This window comes from Octopus sinensis, linkage group LG1 (assembly GCF_006345805.1).
Source record: "Octopus sinensis linkage group LG1, ASM634580v1, whole genome shotgun sequence".
Classification (NCBI taxonomy): Eukaryota; Metazoa; Mollusca; class Cephalopoda; order Octopoda; family Octopodidae; genus Octopus; species Octopus sinensis.
The window spans coordinates 146,754,679-146,766,136 of NC_042997.1; the positions used below are offsets into that span (position 1 = coordinate 146,754,679).

The window sequence follows — 11,458 nt, forward strand, 5'->3', positions numbered from 1 at the left end:
GTGTGCGTGTGTATTCGTGTAAATGGGTACAAATATCTTGCGGTGTATGAATCTATCAAGGGAGATAACTAGCTAAAGAGAAGTAACCCTCTATAGAAACGTAGCTACATTAAACCATTCTATAAATAGACATCGAAAAAGTTAATATTAGATTACATATTAGGGTTCGACTAAATGTCTAGAATCCTTCAAAGTAGTTCTCCAGGTAGATGCAGACTACAACCAGCGAAAGGAAAAGAAGAAATCGAAGACGTATTAAATAGCATTATGGCTAGTTTTCTGAAGTATGAAACAAAGGTGGAGCTCAAAGTTTTCAAGTTGATACGTGTAGACAGAACAATGTAGTAAATATTCTGTCAACTGATATAAACATTATTAATGTTCACAGTAATATATGAAAAAAATGTATAACGCATCCAATAGTTATAAGATAAAATGTAGAAATAGTATACATTGACACAGATATAAAGTACAAGTTCTTCTGAATTAGCGAAGTCATACGAAACCATTCGACGAAACCATTAACAATAGTTCGTCGGTTATTATAAATGGTTTGCAAAAGTTTTTGCAAAGTTTATTTGTCGGGAGCCAATCTACACACTAGATAACAGAACATAGAAACAAGTACTCGTGTGTATGAGTATGTTGTGTGTGTATATGCATACAATCATATACGCACACACACACACACACACACACACACACACACACACACACACACATTATATATATATATATATGTGGTGGTAGTGTGTGTGTGTATACTATTATATATTTCAAAAAATCAAAAGAAATGCTTTGATAATTTTTTCATCTTAATATTTGATGTTTATAAGTTACAAAAGGTGACTCTGATAGGAGTTCTCACTTAAAAGCGGTTTCAAACTGCTATTTTAGAGTTGTTATTCCCTGTTTAAATATGGAGTGTTAATACAACCTTGACACATTCAAACACCAACACACACTACGTATGTATCAGTTTGTAAACTTATGAACATCTAATTATTAAAATGGAGAATATTATTAGAATAGCCATTCTATTCATTTTTTACAAGTATTATATTGCACATATATAAATAGGAATGTAGGTATATGTATATGTGTATATATACCAATATATTATATGTATATATATGTGTGTGTGTGTGTGTGTGTTGTGTGTGTGTGTGGTGTGTGTGTGCGTGTGTATTCGTGTAAATGGGTACAAATATCTTGCGGTGTATGAATCTATCAAGGGAGATAACTAGCTAAAGAGAAGTAACCCTCTATAGAAACGTAGCTACATTAAACCATTCTATAAATAGACATCGATAAAAGTTAATATTAGATTACATATTAGGGTTCGACTATAATTGTCTAGAATCCTTCAAAGTAGTTCTCCAGGTAGATGCAGACTACAACCAGCGAAAGGAAAAGAAGAAATCGAAGACGTATTAAATAGCATTATGGCTAGTTTTCTGAAGTATGAAACAAAGGTGGAGCTCAAAAGTTTCAAGTTTGATACGTGTAGACAGAACAATGTAGTAAATATTCTGTCAACTGATATAAACATTATTAATTTTCACAGTAATATATGAAAAAAATGTATAACGCATCCAATAGTTATAAGATAAAATGTAGAAATAGTATTACATTGACACAAGATATAAAGTACAAGTTTCTTATGATTTAGCGAAGTCATACGAAACCATTTACGAAACCATTAACAATAGTTCGTCGGTTATTATAAAATGGTTGCAAAAGTTTTTGCAAAGTTTATTTGTCGGGAGCCAATCTTACACACTAGATAACAGAACATAGAAACAAGTACTCGTGTGTATGAGTATGTTGTGTGTGTATATGCATACAATCATATACGCACGCACACACACACACACACACACACACACACACATATATATATATATATATGTGTGTGTGTGTGTGTGTGTGTGTATACTATATATATTTCAAAAAATCAAAAGAAATGGCTTTCTGATAATTTTTTCATCTTAATATTTTGATGTTTATAAGTTTACAAAAGGTGACTCTGATAGGAGTTTCTCACTTAAAAGCGGTTTTCAAACTGCTATTTTAGAGTTTGTTATTCCCTGTTTAAATATGGAGTGTTTAATTACAAACATTGACACATTCAAACACCAACACACACATACGTATGTATCAGTTTGTAAACTTATGAACATCTAATTATTAAAATGGAGAAATTATTAGAATAGCCATTTCTATTCATTTTTTTACAAGTATTATATTGCACCATATATATAAATAGGAATGTATGTATATGTATATGTGTTATATACCAATATATATATATGTATATATATGTGTGTGTGTGTGTGTGTGTGTGTGTGTGTGTGTGTGTGTGTGGGTGTGTGCGTGTGTGTGTATATATATATATATATATATATATATATATATATAGAGAGAGAGAGAGAGAAGAGAGAGAGAGAGAGGGGCATGTCGTGCAAAGCTTTCTTGGTGGGTTTGAGGAACATTGTTGATGGGAAGTTGCTGTCATTGTTTCTTTCTGGTGTTGAGTAGAGTCTTGTGTAATCTACATGGCAGTAGTGATGGCATTTTTAAATTGGAGCGACCGAACCATATAGGGATCCCATGCTTCCGCGTTCCCTTGCAATTCCTTTGCTGTCCTTAAAAGTTCGGACATGCGATTGCCAGACCCACTTCCTCCGCTTCTTCCTCTGGATCTGGCGCTTTCTCCCCACCCCTTCACTGGCAAATTTCTTTAACTCCAACAAATCTTCGTCTGTCAGGGTTTCAGAGTGGGGCATCGATGAGGTCGTTGACCTCATCTTGTGTGATGTCGTCAAAGCATTCGCCACCAAGTACCTTTGCCAGTTTCACCGCATTGTTGACAGCCTGGTGCTGAATTTCTTCAGGTGAGAAGCCCTCGTAGTCCTGGACACACTCTGGTCACACTTTCTTTCAGCGTGCGATGAGGGTTTCTTTTTTCATGTCTATAAGAGCGGCATAGATGACTGACAGGCACGTTGCGATCGTGATATTACGCCAGTACTCATTTAACTTGAAATTCTCGTTCGAATCTATTGCGTCCGCAAGGTATTGGAGAGAGTTCCGAGTGTAAAGTACCTTGAAGGCACGAATCACGCCTTGATCTATAAGTTGGATGAGGGAGGTGGTGTTGGTAGGGAGGAAATGGACTTGGACTCCCTTGTGATTCAAATCCAAAGAGTGACCACCAGCATTATCCAAAACACGCAACACCTTGAATTCTGTGCAAACACTTTGGAGACATTCCTTGGCTTGAGTAATGAAGCATTGGTGGAGCCAATTCAGAGTTAGGCTTTTGATAATCCAGGCCTTGAGGTTGTGCATCCGGTGGGCAGGAAGCAGAATTTTATTCTTATTTCTGAAGGCCCACGGGCTCGCGGACTTGTAGATAAGTCCTGGTTTCATTATGAAGCCAACATCATTGCCACAAGTAATTAGCATCACTCTGTCCATCAGTGCCTTAAATGCTGGGGCTCTGGTTTCGTCCTTTATGATGAACGTTCTGGAAGGCATCTTCTTCCAGAACAAGCCAGTTGAGTCCATACTGAAAACCAGTTCCGGCTTGTATCTCTTGTCCTCGATGATCTACCTGAAAGTCTCGAGGTACTTCTCGTGGCTTTTTTGTAGGCTGCTGCAGTCTCTCCATGCAGGGAAACACACTTTATTTTAAAACGTTTATGGAAAGGGTCAAACCATCCCTTGCTGGTTTGAAATGTTTTAGGGATCCGGTGTTGTCAATGGTCTTGGTTGCGGTTCTTCGGTGCCTTCTGCACCGTCTCCTCTGTCGAGCTGCCGGTATGATTTATGAGACTATATTGGCTCGCGACCTTAAAAATTATCCTGTTGAAATAAACATTGTGTGTGATCAAATGTAGCGATGATTTTCATAAAAGAGTTGATAGTCGTTATACTAATTAGCAAGCTTTAATTGAAAGCGGGAATAAGAGATAGAAGATACAGTGTACTTGTATCTAAAAGAATAAAGCGACGTGATTCTAATCAGCTGCGAAGGGGCGTCCAGTAAACCGGCAAATACGGTATATTATCATCAATAGTTTAGCCTTAAAAAGTGTGAGAAAATACATATTGCCACGAAAAATGCCATAAAAATCGCGGTCAATATTTACGATTCCGCGAATACACGGTGGTTTCCGTGAACAATTACTAATTCCTTGAATATCTACGACCGCGAATGCCGAACAGCGAATAAACGGGGGTACGCTGTATTATTATTATTATTATTATTTTATTATTATTATTATTATTATTATTATCGTCGTCGTTGTTGTTGTTGTTTTAATTCTCAGAACGCTCGATCTTGTTTGTTCTATGAGAGCGGACAGCATCCTGTTGTCAGAGGTCTCACAAGGTCTCTTTCCGCATATTATAAGCATTGATACTTGTTGTTAATTAATTATCATTGTTTTATTATTATTATTATTATTATTGTTATTATTATTATTATTATTTTATTATTATTATTATTATTATTATTATCATGACGATTATAGAGAAACTAGATGCTGAGTAGCCGCTGTGTATTAATGATATAATTGGCCTACAGAATGCGCATGTTTCCAGAGGTGAATTATTCAAATCCCAAAGAATTCCTCTCAAAGCATGGCTATGAGGCTTCCCCACTACTCCTGCTACTCAGAGATCAACATATCATCAGCCACTAAGAGACATGCTCAACTGATGAAGATCAAACAACTGACAAGCAAATCTGTGGTATTGAGCAGAATAGTTTCTGTAGCCCATTTTCTTACACCAAGACAAAACATGTACATGATAGCACTTCCAATCAGTTTAGATCAAATGCTATGAGTGTCACTGCCTGGTATTGCATCAGAGCAAACGGATACTATTTTACTTGTTTTCAGTCATTTTACTGTGGCCATGCTGGAGCACCGCCTTTAGTCGATCGAGCAAATCGACCCCAGGACATATTCTTTGTAAGCCTAGTACTTATTCTATTGGTCTATTTTCCCGAACCGCTAAGTTACGGGGACGTAAACACACCACCATTGGTTGTCAAGCGATGTTGGGGAGACAAACACAGACACACATATATACATATATATAAACATATATACGACGAGCTTCTTTCAGTCTCCGTCTACCAGATCCACTCACAAGGCTTTGGTCGCTCTGAGGTTATAGTAGAAGACACTTGCCCAAGGTGCCACGCAGTGGGACTGAACCCGGAACCATGTTGTTGGTAAACAAGCTACTTACCACACAGCCACTCCTACGCCTTTGTATATAAAACTCCGAGAATTACTTGAGGTTGTTGAGATATTTGAACGTCTACCGCATCACATGATGTAAACACAATATCTGTTTTGAACACGTTAAATTTTTCCATAATTTTATTTTGTTTATAGTGATTTTTACTATGATTTCTTCTATTAGAAGAGCAACAAGAGATAGCAGCAAGGAAGGAAGTTGCATTGAATTGATTCTTTGGAGCAAAACAAAAACTATCTTCTAATACACGAAAAGAAATTAAGAAATAGATAAAAGGAATATTTGACGACATATAGATACACTCTTAAATACAATGACAATGCATAAACCGAAAACGTAAATAGGTACTTAGACCTTCTCAGGGCCGCAGCACAACTTACAGCAGTGCTAGAAACCAGAGAAACCAATCCCACCTAAGGTGTACTAAAACGGACAGTAGATGGACATCCGGTAGTTATGACTCGAATATAGCCCGACCCCACTACAATGTCAGGAGTTAAGGGCCGAAACATTTGCTTAAAGCGGGTTTCTCCTCTGAGGACGACCTGCTGGTACCCTTTCCCCGAGTTTCTTTCCACTTTTCTTCCAACTTTATTATTTATTTTTTGTTGCGTTTGTTGCTAATGTTTCTTGTTGCTATACACTCATATATACGTTCATAAATACACTCGTATATGTATCTATCTAATATAGATGAAGACGACAAAGAGTTATAACCTCGCCTATAAGAACCAAGTCTCTCATCTGCAGTAAACAACAAAGCAACATTGTTACTTCAACCACACAGATTAGAATTCTTAATAAGCTAAGACTTTTCATACTAGTAGACAGTTAACGAGGGACTCAATGCATACATTATCAAGGTATTTAGCTATTTGTATGTGTGTGTGTATTACGTATATATATATATATATATATATATATATATATATATATATATATTATATATATATATTCAATCTATCTATCAATCTATCTGTATGTAAAATTAGTGTACGACTATTTTATACATGCTAGTCACTGGTAGAAAAATTTCTATAATGTTCCTACCGTTTATATTTCTTATTATATATATATATACACACATATATATATATGCATGTATGTATGTATGTATGTATGTATGTATGCATTTATGTATATATGTATGTAATATATATATAACATATATATATATATATATATATATATATATATATATATGCATGTATGTATGTATGTATGTATATCTGTATATATATATATATATATATATATAATATATATATATATATATATATATATATAATAATATATATATATATATATATATATGGCAAGGCAACAAAGAATGAAAGCGACCTCGATATTATGTAAACAGAGGAATTTATCTGTAAATATATGTGACAATTATTCGGTAGCCATGATAAAACTCCGAGTTTCGGATGTCGGGGCGGAAACCCACGCCGGCATTTCTTCAGTTATCGGGCCATCGAAAAAATGCTATGAAAATGACCGTTAAAACAAAGGAAAATTACTGTGTGATTGACCGTTTTTAAGACAAAAGAGCAATTAGAATGACCACTAAGTAAGGGGAGGGAGTAAAGGTAAGGAGTAAAAATGTTCATAGTAATCGCATAAGCGCGCATGACCATACATACACATGCGTACATGCACCTATATGTATATACTCATCCAATTTCTTTATTAGCCACATGGGCCCAAACATAGAGGGGGACAATACAGCCTGATTGGGGTCAGACACACAATGATTATATGACTTTTAAAATTTTACAAAATATAATGAAATCGAATGAAATCGAATGAGATACAACAAGGACGAAATACAAACATGAGATGAAGAGAGGGTGGATGAGTATATATGTATATACTCATCCACCCTCACTTGAAACACGCATGCTCACCCACACATTCGCAAAAAATATATACATACCCGCATACACGCTTGCATGTGTGTGTGTGCGCGCGCGTGTGTGTGTGCGAGCGTGTATGTGGGTGTATATATATTTTTTGGCGAATGTGTGGGTAAGCATATGTGTTTCAATTGAGGGTAGATGTGTATATACATATAGGCGCATGTACGTCGGTGTGCGGGCGCGCATGTGTATGTATGAACTTGCGCGCTTACGCGATTACTATGTACTTTTTTACCCCTTACCTTTACTCTCCCCCTTACTTAACGGTCATTCTAATAGCTCTTTTGTCTTAACGGTCAATCACACAGTAATTTTCCTTTGTTTTAACGGTCATTTTCGTAGTATTTTTTTCGATGGCCCGATAACTGAAGAGATGGTGGCGTGGGTTTCCGCCCCGACATCCGAAACTCGAAGTTTTATCATGGCTACCGAATAATTGTTACATATTATATTTACAGATATACATACATACATATAATTATTAAAATTATAATAAGTTAGTAAAAAATACATATAATTATTAAAATTATAATAAATTAGTAAAAAATCCAGTAATTTTTTACTAGTTTCATGTTTTCTCTTTGTCTTTTCTCCATATTGCTATATGAAAATTTAAGGTGGTTTTAGAGTCGGTTCATGGCTGTTATTTTCAGCATGGTGGTATCTCGTAGATACCCTAATTTATTATAATCATAATAATTATTGCCTTTGATGGGGTTTTTTTTTCATACTGACCACTTGATAAGTTCGTTATTTTATTTTAAATTAACAACCTTATCCTTATTTATATAAATTTATATATATATATATATGGATATACACTCGGTAAAATATTTATAATCCAGCGAAGCGAATCCAGAATTTACCCACCAGATGAAATACAATGGGACTGCTTACCTTAAGTAACCCTAGGTGCTTCCTACAACTCGATTCGGTAAACCATAACCCGGATTATAACCGAGTGCTCGTACGGTACCCGTCTGGATACTTTATCTCTATTCATTATATTGTGTGTGTGTGTGTGTGTTGTGTGTGTGTGTGTGTGTGTGTGTGTGTGTGTGTGTGTGTGTGTGTACATATATATATAAAATATTCAAAGCTCCGAAAAATTATATGGGAAATCAAATGTAGGTGAGTTTATCCTTTTAATGTGTATTTTATTTCCCTTTACTCTTCAATTGGCATTTCTTTTATACTCATTAATTAATTATCTTTTCGTGCCTTCTAAATGAATAAATTCATAATAGTTCTTTTCTAACATCCCGCGTGTGATTTGTAAGAATATTAATTGTTTGCTTAGGTTCGTTAACAGCATGGTGCTTTGGTCATTTTAATCTTGAAGAGATTTGTCAGTAACAGATATGTGAATCGTACTATTAGTAATGGCATTTCAAAATATTCACTGAATTTGCTTTTTAATTCTTAGCTCACGTAAACCTGTATATATATATTTTTTTTTTTATATTAAGGATGATTAGCATGTAATTTACATAGTTATATGATATAAATTTCCGACAGTAGACTTTTGACGTACGTATAGAAAGACAGAGTTCAGTTTACAGGAGATATTTCGCAACGAAGCGATGAGGTATCTTAAAATTATAAACTGACTTTACTGCTTTAATAACATCCAATATGCAGCAAACATGAACAAGTACTATCTTGACCCATCTCGTTATTTCTAAACAGCATATTAATATCTGCATAGATAATTAGTCTCATATACATACATACAAACATGTATGTATGTGTATATATATATATACATACATTGGTTTCAAATTTTGGTACAAAGCCAGTAATTTTGAGGAGGGATTTAGTCGATTACATCGACCCCAAAAGGATGGACGGCATAGACGACGTCAGTGGAATTTGAACTTAGAACATAAAGACAGACAAAATGCCACGTGCTAACGATTCTGCCAGCTCACCTTATATATATATATATATATATATGTATGTATGTATGTATGTATGTATGTTATACATATATACATATATATATATGCATATATATATGTATGTATAAAAACAACACCACACACACACACACACACACACACACACACACACACACACACACATATATATATATATATATATATATTATATATATATATATATATATATATATAGATGAGTGTATTTTTACCTTGTTAACAATTAACACGGAAAATATATATATACGACCATTTATATATGCATATATACGCGCGTGCACGAGCGCATATAACTGACACTCTGACGGTTAGACGACGAGCGTTCTAGTTGATCCGATCAACGGAACAGCCTGCTCGTGAGAGTGACGTGCATGTATGTGGCTCAGCACGCTACAGACACGCGTACCCTTAACGTACTTCTCAAGAAGATTCAGCGTAACACAGAACGTGACAAGGCTGGTCCTTTAAAATACAGATACAACTCCTTTTTGCCATCTGAGTAGAATGGAGCAACGTGAAATAAAGCGTCTTGTTCAAGAATACAACACGTCGTCAGGAATCGATTGTGAGTCGAATACCCGAACCACTACATCACGCGCCTCCACATATATATTTATGTGAATATATCTGAAATATATTAGGTGTACACGATATACATATAAATATATATACAGGTTGGCTGAGGACGATAACATTTGGTTTAATGGTGGAAAATTCCAAGCCCTGAGCAACCAAACAACCAAAACACGAAGCTGAATGAAAATCAAACAGGATACACTGGCCCAGAAGGGATTGCATTCCCAGAATCAAAATCAGTACACGATCTGGGCATTGACATGAGTAATGATGCAACTTTTCCAGGTGCATAGTACTAAATCGGCAATAAAATGCAGACGGATCGCCGGATGGATCTTTAGAACTTCAAAACGAGAGAACATGAAACCACGATGGTCCTTTGAAGAAGATTTGTCCTCAGCCATTTTGATTACTGCTCCCAACTATGGTCACCACAGAGAGTAAAATTACAGCGAAGCTACACATAGAAGATTTCTCAATGTCACGTGTCAGCTACTGGGAGAGACTGAAAAAGTTAAGAGCGTAGGCTGGAAAGATATGTAGAGATATACATCTGGAAAATTCTAGAACTTGTATCAGACTTTGATATTGAAAGTTACACAAACAATAGGACGTGGAGCCACTGCATAGCACCAAAAATCCCAACATTGCCATCGGGATATATTATAAATGATTTATGTATATATGAATCAGAATTTCAGGTATTTCCTGAACATAATGGATCACCTAGGACTGTGCGGACCAGTGTCTGAGGTGGGATTATATATATTGCCCGCGACTCAATGAAGGATACTACTCTTCACAGCTTTTGAACCTACCAACTCCAGCCAAGGCCGCGACCGACCATCGAATATAACCCTTGCGGACTACTATTCCACCAAAAATCGGTTTTGCCCGCCATCAGGGTTAATAAGGGTTACGGACATAAATGAGTATAAAGAAATACTGGAAAACGAGGAAGAGCCATGAATATATACCTATGACATATATTTATGAATATAGGCGAAGGCATGGATTGGCTGTTAAGAAGCTCGCTTTGCAACCACACGTTTTTGGTTTGGTCCTTCTGCGTGGCACCTTGAGCAAGTGTCTTCTACTACAGCCTACCGGTTCGACAAAAGACAGCGATAAAATAAATACCAGACGTGATGTGAGTATTGCAGTTAATTTGTTCGACTTCAAGCATGGCCACGCTCCAGTGACTGAAACAAATAATGTGCGTGTGTGTGTGTATGTTCATCCGTACACGCACATACATATATGAATACATATGTGTGTATGCATGTGTGTGTGTGTGTGTGTGTGTGCGTGTGTGTATGTATAAATTGTATTATATATATATGAAAATACATTCAGATGTGTGTAGGTGCAACTAAGTATGTAAAGTATCAATTTATATATACATATGTACATTCACACACACACACGCACATATTAGATTGTCCAGAAAGTTCTGAGCGTTTTTAAGCTAAATTTTTTAACGCTTCATTGAACACACCTGAAACGTAACACAGTTAAAACTTTGGCGTTGCTTGAAATAGTAGCGCATCTCTTCTTTGTTCCTAACTAAAAATAGATTTATCTTTCATTCCGGTTACCCTTTATTGACATTTGAAATGGATAACCAAAACTTTCATATTCTCGTTGTAATGCTTTTCTTTTTTTAAAAAAAAAAAAAGAAAATGTTGCTAAGACTTACAAAAACATTTGTGAGGTTTATGGTGATGATGCTGGAGGTGAATCAAC

At 35.7% G+C, this 11,458-nt stretch overlaps 1 protein-coding gene across 1 annotated transcript; it reads right to left on the bottom strand.

Annotated features, from left to right (window-relative positions):
• Positions 1-2,943: 2,943 nt before the first annotated feature.
• Positions 2,944-3,573, bottom strand: LOC118764243 (tigger transposable element-derived protein 1-like). The gene has a single exon (XM_036504789.1). It carries the CDS (start codon positions 3,571-3,573, stop codon positions 2,944-2,946), a length of 630 nt encoding a protein of 209 aa, XP_036360682.1.
• Between the last annotated feature and the right edge of the window lie 7,885 nt (positions 3,574-11,458).

Excerpts from the sequence above, each read along its gene's own strand:
- LOC118764243 (XM_036504789.1), bottom strand. The coding sequence starts at position 3,573 with ATGGACTCAACTGGCTTGTTCTGGAAGAAGATGCCTTCCAGAACGTTC.